Source organism: Symsagittifera roscoffensis, chromosome 5 (assembly GCF_963678635.1).
Source record: "Symsagittifera roscoffensis chromosome 5, txSymRosc1.1, whole genome shotgun sequence".
Classification (NCBI taxonomy): domain Eukaryota; kingdom Metazoa; phylum Xenacoelomorpha; order Acoela; family Convolutidae; genus Symsagittifera; species Symsagittifera roscoffensis.
Window position 1 is genome coordinate 48,582,372 of NC_087066.1, and position 23,322 is coordinate 48,605,693.

A 23,322-nucleotide genomic window follows, 5' to 3' on the forward strand; every position below is an offset into this window, starting at 1 on the left:
TCCAAAAAAATGTCGGCCTATATCGTGTCTGCTTTTGTTTTGCGGGCTTAATTGCCATATCGTAGAGTTCGTAGAATTGATTTTGAGGACATGATTTTCAATGTAGCTGCTTACAGTGTTTTGAATTACTCCTGCAATTTTTTATTTTATTAGACTTGACTTGTATATTTTGCGGTTTTTTCGCTTAAAAACTTTATTCGGCATAAATGATTTCGGTTTACATTTTATCGGATTAGTGATTTTATTTGTTGTCATTTCAAAGAAAACATAATTTTAATGCTTTATTCCGGATCGCACTAAGTGCTTAAATTCATAAATTAGAACTTAGAGTTCAAAGTTTTTCATAGCAACAGTTATGTTTTCGGTTCTACTGTTTCGTCGGCTTAGTTGCCGGATATTAATATTTTGTTAATGTTTATTAATTGCCGTCGATTGTGTTTCTGGGCGTATTTTCTGCAAATAGAACTTGATTCCAGACAACATTTCGAACTTTTTAATTTGAAGTGTTTTTTTTCTACTTATGTTGCGGACTTAGTGGGTTTTTGTTTCCTGTCTGCTAGCTTGTAAGTCCATTTTAATTTTGCATCGCAAGTGGTGCGAAGCTCCGCTTCTGTGTTAGCAAAATGCGTACCGCAAAACGCATTCTGGAACGTCAAAATGAGCAAAACGCGTTCGAGAACGTCAATATGAAAGCAATGAACAGAGAACAAAACTTTTATTCGATGGGTTGCCATTCTAATACGAAATAATAAATTGATTATACCCAAATTTGATACACAAAAGAGATCCGACAGTTTCAACTTTAGTTGTCTTAATGATGATCAGGTCTATTAATCGCTTCTTTTATTTATTGTGCTTTGTAGTTTGGTCAATTTTTCTTAAAGAAAACGAGGTGCAGAACGCGTTTTTCTGGGTAAGTTTTTTGCAGGTTCTTTCTTTCTCGTGTCGGACGCCAGTTTAAGTAAATCTTCTGAAAATTTTGCATATGAAAAAGGAATCTAGCAAACTATCTCCTCGCATTTTTTGGGTCAACCAAATTGATTTTTCAAGCTCTCCCAAATCACGATAAAGAGCCTATTTTAACAAATTTTTTGTGCCGCTGGCAAGTTTTTGAAAAGCAATCAAAAATGTTGGTTTCAAATACATTCTATTAGCGCCTTTAGAAAAAATCAGGATCGGTCAGCAAAAATTATGTCCTAAAATAGCACCAAAGGAGACTATTAGGTGATCAAGGGTTCGGATTCCTGAAGGTTGGATTTCCAATAAATCCTCCCCTAAATCCGCTACTGTTTGAAACAATAGGGGGAGATGTTGAGAGAGAGAGAGAGAGTGAGAGTAGTTAGCAAGGTTCCACAAAAGAGTGCAATGTTAATTCATATTTGAGCTGCCAGTATTTTATGTTTTTACGCATTCTTATTCAAATCGTAAGTCTAATTCGAATCAGCTGCGCTTGCAAAGTCTAAACAAAGTTTTGGTTCAATTTTATTTTTTACTACAATTTACGTTCAATACCTTTCGGTTCAACATAAAAACTGCAAAAGTTAGTCAGCCGAACAGTTCAATTTTCTATCAGCTTCTCACATGTTGATCATCTGATCTGCATGAATTGTTTTAATTATTTGGTCGATTGCGTTATTGGAGTTCAAAGGTAGGCGTAACTTAAGTTTTCAACATAGATGAAGCTTGAAAATCAAAAATTTATGTCTAAGGTTTCAGTTTCTGGGCATCAAAAATTAAAACTTGTGCAAGAACTGCACATCAAAAAATTTTAATAAAAAGAAAAAACCAAAAATCTAAACACAAAATTGCGTTGATAGATAACTTGTTGTCCTGTCAACTTGATTTGTTCAGCAAAATGCCTTATTCGATTGTTACTCTAACCCAACACGCGGCTAATAAGCTCACAAAACCAGTGGAGTTATCATACCGCGAACTCAAAGACGAGTTCCAAGGCACAGGGCAGCTGTTCGAAGACCCAGCATTTGACGCTTCCTATTACTCGTGCTTCGGCTCCAGTCCAAACGAAGACTACAATCTAGGGATCAATCAAATTGTCTCTCCAAGTAATAATCAGACTAGGCGTGGATAAAAACGGTCAGTGCTTGAACTGTGCTAATAGAAGAAAAAACAGTTATTGTTAATTTTAGCTGAAACACTTCCGAATTATCCAAATGACAAATTCAAGTGAAGGTTCAAAATAACTATGAGTAAAATGAGTGTTTTTTTTTAAGACTAATTCATCTTACACCAAGAGTGTTTACACAACATTTACATAAATTTGTGGATTAACGAATCTTAACATTGCACTTAGCAATTGTATTGCAACCGGGCACTAGACTTTTTTCTACTTAACAACTTTGTTCACATGACTCATCTCCAGGTGGTACCTTGATCTGTAACGAATTCAAATTATTTAACATCTCAGGCACAATTAGCCTGGAGGTAACGAACAATCCTGGGACGGCACTGATTTTTCCCCCAAATTTGGCAGGGACCTGTTTTTAGGAGTAATGAACGTAGTGAGTACTCTTATATAGGTCTCGGTGATTCTTTTATTTTTTTTTTTAGAAAAAAGTCTTGAAATTTGTTCACGCTCAATTTTGATTTTTCGCGGTTTGACTTTTGATTTCGTTTTTGAGTTCACTGCATTTCCGTTTTTAGGAGGAAGGCAAACTCCACTACTTAAGCGCAAAAGTGTATAGGTCACTAAAAACGTGATCGTCTCTTAATTTCGAAAATGGAAATTAATTATCCGATATCTCAGAAAATAAAAGTTTTACCTATTGATCCAGCGCTCTTATATTGGTAAATTTTTTCAAAAAAAAACGCCAATAATAAATTGTTTGTGAAATTCAAAGGGCTTGAAGGGCATATATTTTTACTTGAAAATTCGATAGTTGAAGTTTTTTCAAAAAATAGGTCAGCGTTTTTTATCTGTTTCCTTGCGTTCATTACACTAGACAGCCGCGTAGTGTAAATTTTCTTTTTTCAAACCTAACTCGCAAAAAAAGTTTTCATTAAAAGTGTTCACTCATTTGGTAGTACTTTTGCCATCAGCACGATCTGTAACGTGGAAATTTCATAGCATCTGTTCTCTGCTTTGTTTGTGGCTAGTGTTTGTGACTTATTAAACGTCCGTGGCTGAGTGGTTAGTACGTGGGTTCTCTAGGTCGCAGATCGAATCCGAGACGTAGCCGAAGTTTTAGTAATTTGAGGCTTATTTATACTTTAATTTATTGCTTTTTATAGAACTGCGCTTTTTTGTCGTGTTCCTGCTAGTGCTTGCTGGCTTTATTTTTTCAAGCTGGAAACTTTCTGTTTCAAATAAAGTTGCCATTCTATTGTTTGTCTGCTTATTTTTTGCCGGCTTAGTGGCCACATCTTAGAATTTTTTTTGCTGTTCACAATTTTGATTGTAGTTGCTCTTAGTGTTCTGATTAATTGCAAATAGTTTTTTTACCTTGATTTCGTGTTTTCATTTTTTTGCTTAGCTTAAAAATTTAATTCAGCCCAATTTTTTGGACTATTTTTTATTGGCTCAGTGAATTAATTTGGGGAGGAAATCAAGAAAAACACGATTTCAAGAATATCAAGGAAAAACGTCTCTAGGAAAACACGGTTTTTATGCTTTCCTCTGGATTGCAAAAAATGCTTAAAGTCTTGGAATAGAATTTTTAATTCAAAAATTTTCATGAAATCAATTTTGTTTTCGGTTCTACTGGAATTTACCCAAGCTTTGTTGACTCAGTTGCTGCTCAATAATTGTTTTTGAGTTTTCATTAGACGCTATCGATTGTGTTTCTGGGCGTATTTTCCGCAAATAGAACATCCTTCGAGACAACATTTTGAGATATTCCAGAGAACAATTTTTTTGGACCTAGTATTATTGCAAGTGGTGCGTAGCTCCGCTTCGCCTTTGTGTGATATTTTGTTACCTACAAATAAATTTTCCAAATTATGTCAAGAAAACATTTGATTGATCCCTTCCAATCTAGAGTGGTTGAGACCGCCTGAATTGCTAGAGAGATACCACAGCAGACATGGCAGTGATGCCAGAATGTTCGTGGACGGGGCCAGTAAGTTCGATCTGGTCCAGGGGGAGTTGGGAGACTGTTGGCTGGTGGCGGCTGTCGCGTGTCTCACCACAAGAGCAGGTTTGTCATAAGGGCGATTAGAAGGTTATTTAGCACAACAAACTTAAGTTGTCAGAGTGCAATTTAACGGTTTTTATAGAAATGGAAAATTTTGCCGGGATGCAGGATAAACTGGGTTTCAACTGTCAATTACCTTGTACCTATAAAATCAATGGTTGTCTAGAATCAGGGGCGGACTTAGGGGGGAGGTGGACGCCCCCTCCCCCCTCAGGGATTCGACCCCCTGCCGACCCAAAGGGTCCCCCCTTTGTACTATTTTGAGATATCCATATTTGGTGATGGACCCTAAAAATTGTCTAAAGGCGCCTTTGGCGCCAAAATATGCTAATTTTGAGGGGGATATACTATTTTTTTTAGAAAATTTTCTAAAAAGTGCTTAAAAACGCCTTTTTTGGCCTGTTTTTGAAATTTTCGCCTGCGGTGCAGAAAATTTTGCCAAAACAGGGTCTCCTTAGTCGACAAAATTTTTGAAAATCCGCCCCCCCCCCTCGAGAAAATCTTAGATCCGCCCCTGTCTAGAATATCCCGTGAAACACTACAGGAGGAAACACTTCGATGTAGATTTTTGTGATAACTTCCCAAATGGCATAACTACCAAATAGCATAAAAACAAGTTAATTCCCAAACGGCATAAACAATTTCAATAAATATGTGAAAGTTTTGAGGCGTGAAAAAGTAAGATATTTCCAGACAATTTTCACGCCTTATTTTGTTCACTTGTCAACGAAATATTATTCACTCATCAACATTTAATTCAAGAACAACTATTAGATTATTAAATAATGAGCCAAGTTGAAGTTTTCAAAAAGGGACGGGGTTGCAATTTGTGTTATGACGGATATTTTTATTGATAAAATCGAAGCTGCAACGAAAATTTTTTTTGGCTTTGTACTGAAACTGAATGCGGCTCCAGGCTCACTTCAAACATTGAAAAGGATACCTTGTTAACTCATCCAAATTCTCATGCCCATATGCCCGACTATAACTGCTATCAAGATCTCACTTTAAAAACTAAATTTCTTTCGGATTTTTCCCAAAACCCACTCGAGTCAGTTGCCCAAAGTTGCGAAAAAGTTTTAGCCAGAAACAGTGACACAAGTTTCTCTTCATTAAGAAATGTAAAATTGACAGTTTATCGCCAACGATACACAATGATGCCGAAAATTCCTAGTTAAGAATTCGAGAAGAATGGGCAGAAACGCGGGATGCAAAAAAAAGTTTTTTTTTTATATCAACAGAGAGCGGAGTATTGTCATTTTTTCAAGAGAATGGCAATTGAAAGTGATTTCGAAATCTAGAATTATTCTTTCTGATTGAACCCTTAAACCGTTCCCGAAATTTTTTAACCAAGCTTACGTTATTTTTGGAGTATTTGGAGAATCAAAAATTCCCTTGGTTTAGTGTTCGCTTCAAAATAAAAAGACAGGAATATATCGACGAATGCTACAAATAAAATCAAGAAAACTTTAGAGAATGGACCTGCAACTAAAAATCAAAGAAATTATCTGCGACTTGGAGCTTGGATTCAAGGTGAGATACAACATTTCTGTAACTTCTAAGCAGACACTTAATCAGTTTTTGAGACCATTCTGGGACGTCCACCAGTAATGGGACTACCAGTAATTGGAATACCACCATGGGACTTTCATTAGTAAATTCTATGGACAGGCACTCTTCACATCGGCACCAACTTGACCGACATCCCCTAGAAACGTCTCAGAGATGATCCCTATGATGGTCTCAAAAACCATCTACGACCCCTAGGAGCAGAGTTTCGAAATTCTTGTGTTTCAGGCAGCAGTAGAAACAGTCTTCCCAACAGTCAGACTTCGAGGATACTATTTTCATTTCTCCAAAACAATTTTGTCAAAATTTAAAGATTTGGTAATGTTTACACCTTACAAAAATGATTGAAGATTAAAACGATTTGTTCGAAAGTTCATTGTCATAGGTTTTCTACCAGTGTTTCATGTCCGCAAAAAATTTCTTGAGGTACTTCAAGAAAGATTGACAAGATTACTGGTTTCCCGATTTACAAATCTTAGTTTCTTTTTAAACTATTTTGAGGCAACTTGATTATATCAATTTCCACCAAATATCTACAACGTTTATGCCAGGTTATGTCAATTTCCACCAAATTATCTACAACGTTTTAAAAAAAAAGAAAACTAAACGCAATGATTTGCAACGTGAAACAGAGATTCGCAACCCAATCGCTTGATATTGATGAATATTGAGATAGTATTTCAGAAATCTGCCAAAACTGGTAGAAATTAAAGTTCAATTGATTTCTTTCTTTCTGTTAATTAATCCGGTTACATTATTTACAAATTATTTTAAATCCTACTGTAACTTTTCAAAAGTTAGATTATTTATGCCATTTGGGAACTTAACAAATTTCATGCCATTTGTTAATGTTTTTGAAATTTATGCCATTTGGGTTTTTTTTTTAATTTATGCCATTTGGGAATTATGCCATTTGAGACATAATCGATTTTTTTATGCCCTTTGCCTGACTATTTGAATTTTTTTTTCAGGTCTGAAATATACTTGTAAAAAATATGAACACATAGAATTTTTTTCAGGTCTGGAAAAAAAAGAACATTTAAATTAAGTAACTTTTCATTTAGCCTGGATTTTTTTGCGTCATGTTTTTGAGGCCTGTCAAAATTGAGTGAAATCGTTCCCCCCTCTCCCGTCTCTCTACCTCAAGTAGGCTTCAGTTGATGGCGTAACGAGAAGTTTGCAAGGTAAGGAATGATAACAAAATGTGTTTGGAATAATCGAATTACTCTGTACCAATTTTGATATCGGATATTTTGAGCATTGTTTCTTGAGTAAAATATGCAGTAGGGGTATGTGGGAAGATAAGTAGCCGATTTATTCATTGATTAGGCATGCTAGACCAAGTGATCCCGTTCTTTGCCGAGTTCTGCTCCGAAGACTACTTCGGCTGTTTCGCCTTCTCTCTCTGTGTAGACGGACAGTGGAAAGAAGTGGTAGTGGATGACAGACTGCCCTCTAGAAATGGACACCTGCTGTACACTTCTTCCAGCGAGAAGACAGAGTTCTGGAGCGCAATTCTGGAAAAAGCGGTGGCTAAGGTATGGGTGGCTTGAAACTTTGATCACACAAGCAAAATGGATTCCTGTTCTATTAGTTTTTTTTTTCACCGCAAGCATCAAGTTTGAATCAAAGCTTATCACAAAAAGGGCGTAGGAAACAAAGGTAGCGTCATAGAGTAGATAGTGTTGGTTTGAAAAATTTTGAGGAAGAACGTAAGCAATTTTCTTCACATCCGTAAAATTGGAATGAAAAATGAGTATTCAGAGATTGCACCCCAGTTTGATCAATGATAGAATCATTTTCAAACAGCGGTAAATCACATGGGTTTTTGTCATGATTAACACATGCCATGTCCTTTCCATGCTTAGATATTTGGAAGCTACAACAGCCTCACAGCTGGATCAATTGAGGAAGGACTCTCTATGCTCTCCGGAGGCATCACCGAGAAACTGGGCCTAGATCCAAATAGCAGTCCAGAGGAGATAGACTTCAAGGCCAAGAAGATGCGCAATTGTCTGGCCAGAGGGTCTCTATTAGGATGCTCTATTCCCACCAGTGAGAAGCGATTCAAAAAGTTCGGACCAAGAGAGAACTATCTCCCTCTTGAGTCAATTTCAGAAGAGATTGTTCAATTGGTGAAAAAAGGCGGCATTTTTCACATGGATCAAAACTTTTCAAACGATTTTATAAATAATCATAAGATTTTTTTTTTGAAAATGTGTATGTGTTTTTCTTGTCAGCATTCTGTTGAGAATGCGGAAAAACAAGTGCAGGCATTGCAATTACGCGATAATTATTTAACGGTGGTCAATGTGAAACCGTGAGCTTGCAGAATTACATTTTTTCAAACACTACTGTATATGTTAATTGTATACATAAACATTTAGAAGTTTTCCATTCGATCTTTTAAAGTAGTTTTGCTCCGAAGTAAAATTTGCGTCTATTTGATTACTTTCCAGGTGAAGACGAGGGCTTTGAGGTAGCCTGTGACAATGGACTTTTGAAAGGCCATGCATACAGTGTCACTGGGCTACACGAGGTGGTAATCGAGAGAAGCGAAGATGATAGCGAAAATGGAGTGACCAAGAGGTGTGTAAAACCATGTTTGGTAGTATTTAAATATTCAAACCTATAAATAGTTTGTACGGTATAAATATTTATCAGCGTCTAACTAAAAAAGACACCCATACCATAGTTTACACTTGTCGCGTTGCACTTGGATGAATTATGAATGCCAATGAACGAAGTGAAGACTCTAATATAGTTTTTTTTTCAGGAAAAGTCTAAAATGTTGTTCAGGCTCAAACTTTATTTTTTCGCATTTTTAGTTTTGATTTTTTCTTAGTTTTGGTAGATTTTTCAAAGCTTCAATATTTTTTCTTCATTTAAGCAGCTTTAACTATCATTGAAAGTCGTTATCTAGTCTGTAAATAAACGAAAACTGATTTTGTTTAATTGTGCTTATTTATTTGATACTTTTATTCGCTTAAGATTAGCCGGCTCCTGCGTTTTCGATTTGGTTGCCTCATGTTGTGTCAGTTAAATTGAAAAAATAAATTGTTTTCCTTTGATATTTTTCAGAGATTAGAGCCTAAAACTTTGAATATCAAATTTTACAGCTGCAAGTTTTCTTTGAGATCGTTTTTTTGGCCAACTGGTGTCTACCCAATTTTTTTTGTCTTAGTTCCCACTCGATAAAGGGTTTTGAATGGTTATACAACGGTGATACTTGTGTTTGTTGGCATTTTTTTCGTAAATTGAAGATCATTTTAGCAATTTTCTAGAGTTTGTAGATGGATTTTTTTTGAATTTCTTTGACTCAGTTGCTTCGTCCAGTTTTCTGTCTGCTAATTTACAATGCTATGTTTGCGCTGTATTGCTTCATTTCGCCTCTGTTTTTGTAAGTTTGTGATCTGTGATTTTGTAATTCTTTTCTTCAGTTTTTTGAGATTTTTGTATTGTGGTTTTTTTTCAATTGTTGAGGTTTTTTGCTGAAAAGGTTTGTTCGGCTTTAATATATCGGCAAATTTGATACCAGCTTAGTCACCTTATAATAATATAATGGTCGTTTAGCAAAAACAACTTAACAGTTTTTTTTTTGTTTTCCAGTAGCGGGGAAACCGTCGAAGCCTAGTTTCAATCCCACTTATTGGCCTCTGCATAATTTAAAAATTTTGATTTGCTCGCAATTTGTTCCAAGCTTTGCTTTTTCTCTGGAATAAGTTACTGAAATATAGGTTTACTTGTCTCATTTCTAGGTTATCACTACAATGCCATGACTTAAGATTGTGCCCCAGTTAAACGTCAATTAGGGACACAAAAAGCTCCAACACAATCCAATGATTAGATAGTTAAATTTCCTTTCAAAAAATTAATTCTGATATTTTTTTTATCTGACCTTGTAACTTTTTCTCAACTTAACTTTTCTTAACTTTTTATAAGTTTTTCTCACCTGAATTTTGTTCCTACTTTGATTGCATCTCAAAAGGTTTTTGTTTTCTTTTGTGAGCAATGTGAGAAGGAGTTGACGGTAATCATGTCGGGATGCACCGTTGCTGAGAAGCTAAATTTATTGAATTTTGCGAGCAGTTCAAATGTTCACTCCAGCGCCCAAAAGAAAGTAACTGAATTTCAGAGTTGACTGATGCTCTGCCTCAGAAGAACTGTTAGCTCTAGATATCTTCTAGAGGTTCTCCGATGTTTTAAAATCACTCAGTTTTATCAGTAGTTAAAGGACTCAGCTTGAAACTAATGAAATGTTTCCTTTCGAGTGCAGTTAATGGATGAATCTCACTAACTGATTCCCTCGTCTCTTTCGTAACCTAAAAGTTCGAGGGTGACATCGATTTAAATTAGGAGGTGAGGTCTTTCTTTCAAAAACTGGAGGTGAGGTCTTTCTTTCAAAAAAGTTGGGTTTTTGTTCTCTGTGTAATGCTGATTTACTACCGCAGCTAAGTCATACTTAACTGTTTTTTTTTTCGTTTTTATTGTAGATATTTTAAACTCACTGCTCTAAGTTTTTCTCACTGCTCTAAGTTTGGTTGAGTTGGTTAAGTTTTGTGTTCGATTGACAGACTTCGTGGCATTTTTGGTTTTTATAAGTATTTTCTTAACAATCTGGTTTTATTTGATTTTGCGCTGGAAGTTCATGGATTTTTATTGTATTTGTAGCATATGATTTTCAATTAATGGAAAGTATTACGCATTCGCCATTCTCAACAACGGAAAGCCAAATTTCTAATGATTGGACTGCAGATAATCAATTCAGGCTAACTTTTAAGACATAATTTTGGGGTTTTAGTGAGCAAAATTTGAGCATAATTTTTAAGCCTTAAAAAGATTTCACTAAATTTTTGGATTTGTTTTACCCCTTAGTGGAAGCGGTCAGGTGAAATAATCTGGCTGAGAAATCTTTCCAATTTGAGTTTAGGCTGGGTACTTGATTCAAATTATATATTACAGCGCCAAAATTTATCACTTTGCACTCATCATTGATTGCGGGGAGAGTTCTCTAAAAAAAATGAAAATAAACCTTCAAATTTTCAATATTTTTATTGCAACTTTTTATTCATTCATTTTGCCAAAACTTACAGCAGACTAAATAAGGGGCAGTCGGCCTATTCAGTTACGAGGAGTCTTATATTTTGAAAAATTCGAGTGTTGAAATATTTTCCTGAGTACCAGTCATTTTTTTGGTCTTGAGTTCATTGACACTTTTCCAACTGTCAGTTTGCTATGTTTCAGTTTATTTTATTTGCTTTTTTGTATCGCAAGATCTTGGTTCAAAGTCATAACATGCTTGGAAGAATTACTATAACCTAAATGCTCGAACGGTGAAACAACTTTGTATCTAGTTGCTTCGTTGAATTGTGGCATACTTGCCCTGTTTGCCCTCCTAGATTGATTCGGATCCGGAACCCGTGGGGTGAGAAGGAGTGGACTGGGAGGTGGAGTGATGACAGCACCGAGTGGGACAAACTCAACCCACGAGTGAGGGATAAACTACATGTAACCAACGATGGTAAGAACATCCTACCAAACGGTCTACACACATTTCGCCCCTATGTCTCACACAAAGTCTCAATTATTTGAGACAGAATGTGTGAGGGATAAAATATGCCCCATTCGGAAAACACATTTTAAACCGTTTGTTGGAATTAAACCAAACTTTGTGATTTTTCTCATTATCCCCCTCAGGCTCCAATTTCTTAAGCCCCAGCACAGAATGATTTTTTTTCTGAGGGGCTATAAAATACTGGGGTCTAATGTGGAAAAGAGCCGTAATTTGTGTGGAGCCGCATTTTGTTTGTACCAGCGCTAACAATTTTATTCCAATACAGCGTCGACGATCGCGTAACCAACTCGGCCATATTTTGGCTCGGTATAGATTGATCATTTCAATTTCGGACGTTACTTGTTTCAGACGGTGAGTTCTACATGGAGTTTGCTGACTTCGGCCGCACCTTCACGTACGTGTCGATGTGTCACTTCCAGTTCCAGGAGGGGGACGATGCCAATGTGAATGAGAGCAACTGGAACATACAGAGGCTGGATGGACACTGGAATTTGGCGACGGCAGGGGGCATCAAAGGGAAGAGCTTCGAGCATAATCAACAGTATCTTATCAAAGTCCCAGTTAGTGAGCGTTCGTATTTTTGTTTACAACTTGAGAGCGAACAAGATCATATTAGATGTAGTTTCAACTTATTGGGTCGTTTTTTTTTCAGAAAAATAACTTTAAAATGTTAACGCTTACTTTTATATTTTTTGGAGGTCTGAATCTCGATCTCTATTCAAATTCGTATTTGATATTACCAGATCAATCCTCGAAGAGCAAAATTCTCGAATGGCTGGAAGTTGTTGAAAATACGGCAGCGAGAACTTCTTTCAACAGAAAAACTTATTTCGTTTTACTTACGCGTAAGCCCCAAATTATTCCAGCTCTGAAATCATTCCATTGAGGCAAAGTATTTAGTCCAGTAAAACACTAGACGACAGGGGCGGATTTAGGGGGGGGGGGGCGGGGGGGCGGACGCCCCCCCCCCCCCCCTCAGGGATTCGACCCCCTGCCGACCCAAAGGGTCCCCCCTTTGATACTTTTTCAGAAATCCATTTTTGGCGGACCGACCCTAAAATTTTTCTAAAGGCGCCTTCGGCGCCAATATATACTAACTTTGAGGGGGAGCGCGCGCCAAAAAAAACGCAATTTTTTTGTCAAAATTTTTCAAAAAGTGCCCAAAAACGGTTTTTTTTGACTGTTTTTTCAAAAATTTGCCTGCGGCGCAGAAAATTTTGCCAAAATAGGCGCAAAACAGTGCTTTGGGAGAGCTCAAAAAATCAATTTGGTCGACCTAAAAAAAAAAAGGTCGTCAAAATTTTGGAAAATTTTTCGAAAATCCACCCTTCCCTCGAGAAAATCCTAGATCCGCCCCTGCTAGACGAGATACACATCAGCTTGTTTTTTAGATTGCATGTGGGGCAAACATTTTGAAAAAAGAAACTAAAGTTTTCATCATTTTTGCAATAGAAAATTTTATCAAACACTAGCAGCTCGCTGTGCTGGCAAAAAAATTTTTGCTGTATTTTTTAGCGAAATTCAAATAGCGCGAGTGACTGAATGTTTTTTTCCTTATTTCTGTTTCCGTGTTTTCTGTTGGAACCGTGAAGATCATATTTTTTGGACGAAGTCTCCGCTGAAAGAAGTAGTTCTGTTGCTTGGACGGTTATAATTTGCTTACTAGTGTCCTGTAGTACTTTTATTAAAGAGAGCCTAGCCTATTCTTTTCCATTTAACTTTCACTTAACTTATTAAAAACTTAACAGTTGATACTTCATACTTTTTTTAGTCTTTGGCTTCAGGACACGAGAATGAGCACTTTCGAAGATAATTTCCGTGCTCATCTATAAAACTACAAAATCTTCAAAATTTCAGTATAAAAGAATAACTTTCAATGTGAAATGATTTTAATTTCTAGTCCATATCGTGCACATGACAGATGTTTATTATAAAACAAAAGATCAATTATTTTGATTCAGCCTATTAAGTTGAGTAGCGTAACAAGGAAGTCTTTACACTCAAGAGAATATTATTAGCATAGTTTTTGGTCAAAACATTTTTTTAGCTCTGAAAGGACACTGACACTTGGTTTTTAAAATATTTCTGTAATATTTTTTGTGGATATGAAGTGCAATTTTACCTCCGTGATCAGAATTCATAAACAATTTTTTATTTCTTAAAAAAATCAAATTTTTTGTCTTTTGACTCAATTCTCTCAAATTGTTTTATTTTGATCAAAAAAACTTGAGATCTCAACTGATTCTTGAAAGATCGAAAAACTTCCAGGTGATGAACTTTTTTTGAATTCGAAAATCGATAAAAATGAAAATGAACCGTATTGTTTTCCGTTATTTTTTGAGCTCATTAAGATTTTTTCAACTTCTATAATGACGGCTTTTATAAATGTGTGTGTGCGCTCTGTGGAATTAACGAGCCGATATTTGCATCTACACTTAAAGTAAACTTAAATCGTAAATTGTTTTCTTTGTGTTTCAGGAAATGGTGGACGATGACGAGTGCTCCGTGGTGTTTTCTTTATTACAGATGAACACTAGACAGGAGGAAGACAGAAAACACTGCATAGGTCTAGTCCTATTCGAGGTTAATTTAGAGATATTACAAATATGATACTCTGATTAGTTCCATATTACATATAACTCTAAGTGCGCTCGTCTGTAATCAGATCTTTTTGTTCCCATTGAAAATGGGGAGGAACTAACTGAAATTGGGGAGGAGCTTTGTATTCGGGTGTGTTTTAGTTTTTTTTGTGTTTTTCACGCAAAGTCAGGAACCAAAAAATATCACCGGAATGGGTTGAGTGATATATCATATTAAAGCATTTCAGTCGTTATTTGAACGACGTTAAAAATTTTCAAAGAATTTTTCCCAGTGTTGAGGAAAGCTTGTTTGAACTTTTTGTTTTTGGTCTAATTTCGAGCGAATAAGGTGATTGAGCAAGCTTATTTTGTTGTTTATCCAAAAGCATTTACCGCAGATAATCATCATAATGGTCGGATTGATATACCATATTCAGCGCTGATTGAAACGACGGTAAAAGTTTCAAAAAGTTGTCCCAGTGTCGAGAAAAACCGGTTTGAAATTTTTGAGGTTTAGTCTAATTTCGAGCAAGTTACGCAAGCGAGCTCACTTATTATAGTAGATTAAGCCATGAACCTTTTTTCGAAGGTTTTGAGTGCTATCTTGAGAATGAAAGCTTCAAAATTCTAAGTTTCAAAATTTCTAAAATAAAATTGAATTTTTTTTAAAAAAATTTCAAGTCATTTTTTGACTAAAACCATTGCTCGATTTGTCTATTTTATCGTGACTGTCGAATATGCCTAATTTCTATGTTTCCTTTTATGAAACGCCTCACAAAACCCAACTCTATTTTAAAAAAAGCTTAATAGGTATTTCTTATCAGCATGGTCGGAACATTCTGTGCTACTTGCTCAGCAACCGGCTATCCTTGTGTTTTCTGGAATTCTTAGACCGTAGCTCAATTCAGCAATTGATGAAATCATCTTAAATTGATGTGCCTTATAATGATCGTTATGAAATGAGAGCATTTTTAGCTTGAGGTGGAGATTTGTATCGTTTTCACGATCTGATGTAAATGATTGTTGACGCTTCTGTATACTACATCTGAAGTTTTCGCAGGTAACTGGAATCAACCATCCTAGAAACACCCCTTTGGGAAAAGAATTCTTCAACGATGCCGAGACCTTCCAGCGACCTGAGTTCAACAAGCGACGTGAAATTTTAATGCGAGTGCAGCTCAAACCGGGACTGTACTGCCTCATTCCCTCGACTCTAGAGCCCAAACAGTACGGGTCTTTTGTACTTAGAGCGTTCACAGAGCATCCGATTGAGATAGAGACTCTGGATTACAGACCAAGGAAGACGCTTAGGATTGACAAGATTAATATAAGGGATGAAATAAAAGCACTCATACTCGACCACAGAAATTGCGCAGATCATTGTAAATTTAATTCAGTTGTCTGAAAATATTTTCCTAGAAATATTGAAAATGAATCAGATCGAAAGGTCGAGCAAGACATGGAAAGAAAGTTTTTTCCAAAAAAGAAGAATGTTAAATATATAAGCTTCCAAAATTTATTCAATTATTAGAATCGAGCAAAATTTTATACTGATTTCATTGATATTGTGATATTTTTGATACGGTTCCAGTCTTTTAGCTTGCAAAGGAGTTTCATGAGGTGGTGGTGGGCATTTTTGATGTAGTAGGAGAGGGTATGCTGAAGGCCTTAATTATATAGTGACAATAGCTTCAAATATTGCCAGCAATGTCATGACTTGTTTAGTAGTTTTTGGAGAAAAAAAAATACTTCAGAGAACCATATGTAGATGAAAGTTTTCATTTATTTGTAACATATATATATGTTTTCATATATATGATTTACTCTTAAATCTATTTTTATTAGAACGATCGTAAATATGATTGATTAAAATAGTCAACCGAGTATGACTGATTTATGGCAGTGTTTCAACACTGAGAATGATTGCTTTAATTTCCCCTTTACCAGTGACTTTGCGACTGAGCAGGAGATCACGATTATGAACGAGTGTCTGGGCAGATTCAGTCACGTGGCCAACGAGTCCAACAAACTTTATGCTCAGAACATGGCTGATGTCTTGGAAGTGCTGGTGTCCGAGAAGTTCCTAAGACGTCAGCTCTCAAAGTTTTATATAAAACCTTTTGCATATTTTAAAACAAATATTTGTCCGAAATTTGTTTTGAAAAGTTATTATGTTTTTCGGTTCTTTTGTTTTTTTTTGTAGCGATAAAGGGAACCCTGAAAAGCCATGAAAAGCATTGAAATGTTTGTCTCCCCAAAGACAATGTTATGTTTCAAATCACTTTTTAAGCTTTCTATGTGGGTTATTGATCTAGAAATGTTTTCGGAATAGCAAATACCTGGAAGTTTTGCCTCATTTTTTTTATTTTTGAAAGAAATCTAAACCCTTGCAATAAACAAGGGTATTGCAATCGGGAACTACATTTTTTTCAAATTTTATTTTGATATAATTGCATTTTCAAAAGTTTTTTGTATATGCAAAGCGCCGCTTCGCTTGTTTTTACTTTTAAATGAAATGATGTTATTCACGCTTTCTTGGCTTTGCAGATGAAGAGTGTATTACTCTGGAGAGCTGCAGGAGTTACATATCACTGGTGTCAGATAATAACGGACCCCCTGAGTTGACCACGGAGGACTCTGCCTCATTCCTCAAACTCATTCTCTTCATCAGGGTAATGACTTGTGATGGTTTTTCAAACGAAATATCCACAAAGCGATAACAAGGATAGCCAGTTGCTGTTTTTGGAAGGTCTCTTTTGTTGTTTAGTTTTACTTTGTGAGAGAAAACTGAATAAATTATTAAACGATGAAACGACTTTCATTTCTTAGCCTCCAAATTATAACTCTGTGTATTCATTGGAGCCTTGCTCAATTAATTTTTCTTCCTACAATTAATTTTATGCAGCTCCCTGATTTTTTGGGCTAAAAAAGCCACAGAAGTAGAACTGGCGACGATGATAAATATAGATCCATGAGCAGAAGTATCGAACTCATTCACCCCATAAAAACACTAGTCTGCCACCATTGCAAAAATTTGAAAAAATTTGCAGGCATTTTGTCATAGAAACAATTTAAACAAGCATTATTCTTACTCAAGCAAAACATTGAGCCGATACCGCTATTAAATCAAAGAATTAGATAATTAGAAATATACATTTTTCCTTTGAAATTCAAATTGCAGTGGAAATTTGATAGAGGACGGAATCTTTGTGATCAGGGGTTTTTTGTTCCAATTTTCGAAGAAAGTGACGGAACATTTGTGCTCGGGTGGTTTTTTCTCTAGACAAAATTCTAGACTTTTTAACTAGCCAGTTCTTACGGAGTTTTTTTATTTGATTCGAAATGTATTGTTGTCCTGGGCTCAAACTTAAAACTACTTTTCATCTGTTATTGTTCGTTCCAACTTTCGTAACGTTTCATTTAATTTTTGTTGAGGTCAGGCCATCTCAAGTCAAGGTCAGACAGATTAATTGAAACGAATCTATTTTGAGATCAAAACTGATTAAGCTCAGACGAGGTCAACTAGTGATGGCAAACTAATCAATTAATCAGTACTTAATTAACTCTGATTTTGTGATGCTTAGTTTGTCATGTTATTTATGTTCACTTTTTCTTCAATTCATTCTTCAAAAATCACTACATCTTCCCACTCCTCATTTCAAACATCAGATTTTATTGAAGTCTCTAACCCCAGCTCATAATCCTAGTTCCTGCAACTATGAATCTTATAACAGGTTATGTTATGGACCCTAAATTCTAGGTTTTTTCTTGCATTATTTTTCTGTCAGAGTTTTTAGCTTTTAGTTAGCAGCCTTTAGCTATGATAGACTTGAAACTGGCGGCTTTCAGTGAAACATCTGAAGATTTTCCTTCTTGTTCGACGAAGTTTGGGGCGCTTTTCAGGACAGTGATGGGCAATGATGATCTGCCAGAGGCTGAGCCTTCTCTCCCCGAGACTCCAATTGCAGATCAGCAGGCAGCCTACGATACCAAGATGCAGGAGCGAGCACTGTTGATCCAGCAGAGAAAAGACAATCGAAACACTGTGTGGTCCCACCTGGTTCTGATGCTCAACAACACCACTTTGATGCACATAAGAACGACTGCCTGGTAACAGATGGCTATGGCGATGGGACGAAGGCCTGGACGCTGCTTCAAGGGAAGTTATGCAGTGTAGGCAGACGGTGGTCAGTCTATTAGGCCAGCTTGTGAAGCTGCGCCCAGGGTCAGAGGAGGATCTGGACGACTACTTCGTTCGCAGTCAAGAGCTGATCACGCGGTTGAGCGAAGCTGTAGAAGCAATCACGGACACACTGTTCATTGCTTTGCTTATCAATGGGCTGCCTGACAACTTTGAGCATTTTGTAGTGCAGGAGAGCTTTAATCAGCCATGACGCTTCCAGAGCTGAGAACGAGGCTGAGGAACTACGTTGACTCGAGGAAGGCTCGATATGGAGAGAGGACTGTACATGGTCACTAAGCCATGCAAGCTGCGTGGAAGAAGAAAGGAGTGTCAAGTAGTGGCTGCTATGTGTGCTGTCAGAAGAGTCATATGGCGAGGGAATGCAAATCCAAAAGTGACATTGGACAATTCAGTGCTCGAGGCAGTGGGTCGAACGAAGCAAGGGTTCCATCATCAAAGAAGCAAGGGTGGGCAACCTGGACTTTTTCGCAAGGGAGTGCAAGGAGGGGAGGACATGGTTCTTCATTTGCTGTGCTACAACTTCAATGAAGAGAAACGGCCTCATTGTGGGTATGGGATGCACTGATCATGTGGTGCGAACTTTGAGAGCTGGAACGAAGGGACAAATGTGGAGAAACCAAACGGCACGCTGTCAAGGGTTGAAGGCAAAGGATCAGTGGAAGTGGAGATCAGGGACTGCCATGATGCTGTATAGATCAGGGACTGCCAAGTGGAGATCAGGGACTGCCATGATGCATCACAGTTTGCTGTTTGTGCCGAGGTACAGTGTGAACTTAATCAGTGTAAGCTCAGCTAGGGCTAGAGGCTCAAGCTTCTGTTTCGTTTCAGATGCTTCACATATACTGGCACCAGATGGGGGACAGCTACCTGGGAAGCAGTGCCGCAAGCTTTTCTTCCTTGAGTGCAAGTTCAGGAGGAGCCCGATTGTTCTAGTGACGGAGACAAAAAGGTATACCAGTGTTGCATTGCAATGTTGTGGCACCGACGACTGGGGCAACTCAACCCGCAGAATTTTTCATCGCTTTCCAATTTGGGCGAGCTAGAGTTCTGCTAAGTGTGCACAGCTTCCAAGATGCATGAAGTAGTAGTGCCTAAGGAGATAGCAGAGCAACCGCAGTGGGGCAACGGGTCTTCAGTGACATCCAGTGACCATTTGAAGCACCGCGTATGCATGGTGCACGCTTTGCGTTGAGCTTCATCGACGACTTCAGTCGGCTGGCTGTGGTCAAGTACCCGGTGAAGAAGAGTAATGCTCTACTGAAGGTCCAGGAGTTTGTGGCTGAGCATGGAGCACCATAGTGGCTGTGAACTTACAATAGAGGTGAGTGTTCGTCAAATGCAGTTATGAGATTCTGTAGAGAAACATTGGCGAAGCGAGAGTTCACTGTGCCCAATACTCCCCAACAGAGTGGTGTAGCAGAGCGCTACAATAGCGTGATCACCGAGACGACTCGATGTCTGCTGGCCGAAGCGAAGCTACCGAAGATGTTCTGGAGGCGAGCAATGTCGCCAGCTGTGATGGTTTGCAACTTGTATCCCACATCCAGCGTTGAGAAGCGCTTTTCACCGACGGAGATGCACCTTGGGAGACCACTAAAAGTAAGCTATTTGCTCGTGTTCAATTGTCTCGCGTATTATCTGGAACGAGGCAACAGGCCGAAACTGGATCCATAGGTCGAAAAATGCAAGTTAATTGGGTACGACGAGGAGAGCGAAGCCCACTGGCTGATGGATCTAGAGACAAGAGGAGTGGTGCGAGCATGGAGCGTGACATTCAATGAGAATCTCATCCCAGATGACTTCACGGTTGGCAGTGGGCCATTACAAACCCTGGAGCTATCAATCGAGGGATGCATTGATATTGATCAACCAAGCACAAGGAGAACCAGCGATGCACGAAGCGCGCTAATTGAGGGTGATCACGACGCTGAGCACTATCCCTTTTGATGAAGGGTTCACTGGAAGCAGCAACGACTTCTGTTTGTTCACGATGAGAGAACAAATGATGCAATAATTTTTGTGCTGGTTTGGGCAGATGACATCATCATTTGGTGCAGATGTCAAGACGAAGTTGACAAAATGTATAAAAGAGGCGCATTGCCCTAATTCCTCGAAATTCAGGACAAGCAGTCACCTGGGACGGTAACAGTGAATCAATCAGGTTATATAGACGACTGCTTGGAGCGTTGTTGCAAACCAGTGGGCACACCAGCGAAGATCAGCGCACAAATTTCGAAGAAAATCTTCCCTGATGCTGGGCCAGAAGAGGCAGTTTCCTTGAAAAATGAGAGTTACAGAGGCATTGTGGGCTAATTATTGTACATAACTAAGCAAACAAGGTCTGATATCCTAGCTACTGTGACGCAACTCTCCCGTTTTCTTGAGAATCCGGGAAGGGTGCACTGGGTGGCTGCAAAGAGTGTTCTTTGTTACCTGATGGGGAGAAAAGATCTGGAGCTGTGCTACACTAAGCAGGCTGATGGTGTAAAACTCTATGGATCCGCAGATGCTGACTGAACAGGAGATTTGTATGATAGAAGGTCAAGTACTGGCTGCAGCTTTCATTGGTAAAAGGCAGGGGCAGCAATTAGTTGGAGCACCAAGAAGAAAGCAATTGCAGCCATATATACTAGTGAAGCTGAGTACGAAGTAATCGCAGCAGCGGTTCAAGAGCCTCTATATCTGCGATCACTTCTCGATGAGATGGGCATTGTTTATGACAGACCTGCCGTCATCAATAAGGACAACCATAGCTGCATCAAGATGTGCAAGAATTCTGTGATGCAGAAGCGAGCTAAGCCTATCGATGTGAAATACCAATTTGTTCGAGAACGAGTAGAAGTTGAGACAATTGAACTCCAGTTTTGCCCTACTGAGATCAGGGAAGCTGACTTGTTGACAAAAATCCTGAGCAAGGCTAAGGTGTAACAACATGGTCGAATCTTGATGGTTTGAAGCCTGACATTGAACGAAGTCAAGTCAGCTTGAGTGGGGGTGTTGAGATCATCTCAAAGTGAGACAGATTAATTAAAGCAAATCAGTTTGGAGGTCAAAACTGATTAAACTCAGACAAGGTCAACTAGTGATCTAAAATTAATTAATTAATCAGTAATTGATTAACTGGTATTTCAACGATGCTTAGTTTGTCATGACGTTTGTATTTACTTTTTTCTGAATTCATTTTCCACCAATCACTACCTTTTCTCAACCCTCAATTCTTATCTCAGATTCTATCTCAGTCTCTAACCCCAGCTCTTAATCCTAGTTGCTCTCACTCTGAATCTTAAATTTTTTTATTATTCCGGCTTTCAAAGAAAACGGACTGTTTATGCTTTGGTCTAGTTGTTTGTTCAGTCGATTTTCGTCCATCGAAATAATTGTTTTTAACAAAATTTTTAAGCGTCAATGAAGATATTGATTTTCTTTGTTCAAATTTAAAAAGATATTCTTCCTCCAATTATTTTTTGTAAAATTCTGGAGGTTTAAAATTGCCAATTTTGCCCTGATCTGGACTAAATTATGCGCGGTTTGAAGAATTTATTCATATTACCCAGAGCATAACGCGAATTATTTATGCGTGGCAAATTTTCCCGCACAACAAAATCGTTCCAATTTGAATTGAGGCCAGCTAATTGGGTCGTTCCTATTAATTCATACGACTCAACATTTCTCCCTTTGATATTTCCCACAGTTCATAGGTTTTCAGTATTGTCTTTTCTAAAAAAATTGTTCGACATGAATAAATGGACAGTCGAAACATTCAAGGCTTTGCCCTGATATACGAGCAGTTTTGCTACATTTAAATGTTTTCATGTTATTACTGCTCCATAGACATTTAAAGGTAGTCGGAACATTCACGGCCTCGCCCTGATACGAGCAATGTTGTCTTTTTGGTACTTTTATGGGGACTTGAAGATTGTCAATTAGGCCAATTTGGAACAATTAACGCGCGATTTATTTGGTGCTATGAACGCGTAAGCGGAGATTTAATCAGTGTAAGAAATCGTTTCATATTGAGTTAAGGTATGCTATATCTGTGGGACACTTTGGTACATGCGAAGTATTCCAGTTTTTTTTTAAAACTAGTTTAAGTAGAAAAATTCCAGTTTCTTCTACTAGTTTCGAGGGATGATTTTTTTTTGAAATCCTCATCAATTTTTTAATGCAAACTCTGCTCCGAAGACTTTAAAAGGCGGTCGAAACATTCAGGGCTTCGCTCTGATACGTGTAATCTGGTTTTTCTTATAGATAAATTTTGAATGCTATAATACGCATTTCTAAATAATTTAAAGATCTAATGAATTTGGCGATATGAAATGAAAAAATATATGTTTTTTTTTCGATTCTTTTGTCAATTTATCAACAAAAAAAACTTTTGGCCTTAAAGTGCAATTGGCCTCAAAGTGCAATCGGAGCCTTCAGCTTCGCCCTAATATACGAGCGGTGTTGTCACTATTTCAGACAGTCGAAACCCAAAGTGAGTCAAGGAAATTTCCAAAAGTAATTCAGTCAAAAATGTCTCAGTTTTAGAAAGTAATCGTCAATTAATTAAGAATATGTTCTATCCTATTTTGAATGATGAGTATATCTTTTCCAGAAGTTTCGTTTTTCTGTTGCTTCAAAAAATTTTCCATCCTATTTTGAATGATGAGTAAATGTTTTCCAGAAAGCGTTCTTGGCGTGGGTCAAAGCACGCAGTGACAACCCAGGAAAACCACCCTACTCTTTGGATGCCCTCTATCTTCAACAATTCTTGGCCGGGGTAGAGATTTTCTTGCCAAAAACACTGGTTGGCAAAATGGCCAGTCGATTCATGAACCCTCATTTCCATGCTTCATCTGGGTCAAAATCGAAGAAGGGTGAAATAGATTTCAACGGGCTGCTAAATATTGTATTAAGACTCATTAGCGCCTTAAACGCAACGAAAGAAGTGAAAGGGAAGTCACCGAGTGATACTAGGGAAAAACTGTCTCAAGTTATCGGATACATGCTTTCTGTATGAAACTGCGAATCATGAATATTATAATCAAGAAGCGCGAAACAATTTTGATAACTTCACAGAATGATTTCAATTGAAAATGTAAATTATACACTTTATTCGTACTTGCATTAAATGCAGTTTTTAGTATTCTAAGCTTACCAGTTTGGAGGTAAGCTCAGTATGGTTTTATTAATTAAGTCATCCATATCAATATTTTTTGGTTTTTGACTGTAATTCAATTACAACAAAGGATAGCCGGTTTC

General features: G+C 37.6%; 1 protein-coding gene across 2 annotated transcripts; it reads left to right on the forward strand.

Moving 5' to 3' along the window:
* Positions 1 to 1,439: 1,439 nt before the first annotated feature.
* On the forward strand, positions 1,440 to 23,257 carry LOC134845929 (calpain-1 catalytic subunit-like). Of its 2 annotated transcripts, none has more exons than XM_063863061.1 (13): positions 1,440 to 1,648; positions 1,818 to 2,031; positions 3,988 to 4,154; positions 7,050 to 7,258; positions 7,589 to 7,775; positions 8,180 to 8,309; positions 11,120 to 11,241; positions 11,644 to 11,855; positions 13,774 to 13,878; positions 14,935 to 15,204; positions 15,820 to 15,964; positions 16,422 to 16,546; positions 22,745 to 23,257. In XM_063863061.1, exons 2-13 carry the CDS (start codon positions 1,856 to 1,858, stop codon positions 23,078 to 23,080), a joined length of 2,184 nt encoding a protein of 727 aa, XP_063719131.1. In that variant the 5' UTR covers positions 1,440 to 1,648; positions 1,818 to 1,855; the 3' UTR covers positions 23,081 to 23,257. The 2 variants fall into 2 exon arrangements, with proteins under 2 accessions (XP_063719131.1, XP_063719130.1); XM_063863060.1 differs by having other exon boundaries at positions 1,852 to 2,031.
* Positions 23,258 to 23,322: the final 65 nt, after the last annotated feature.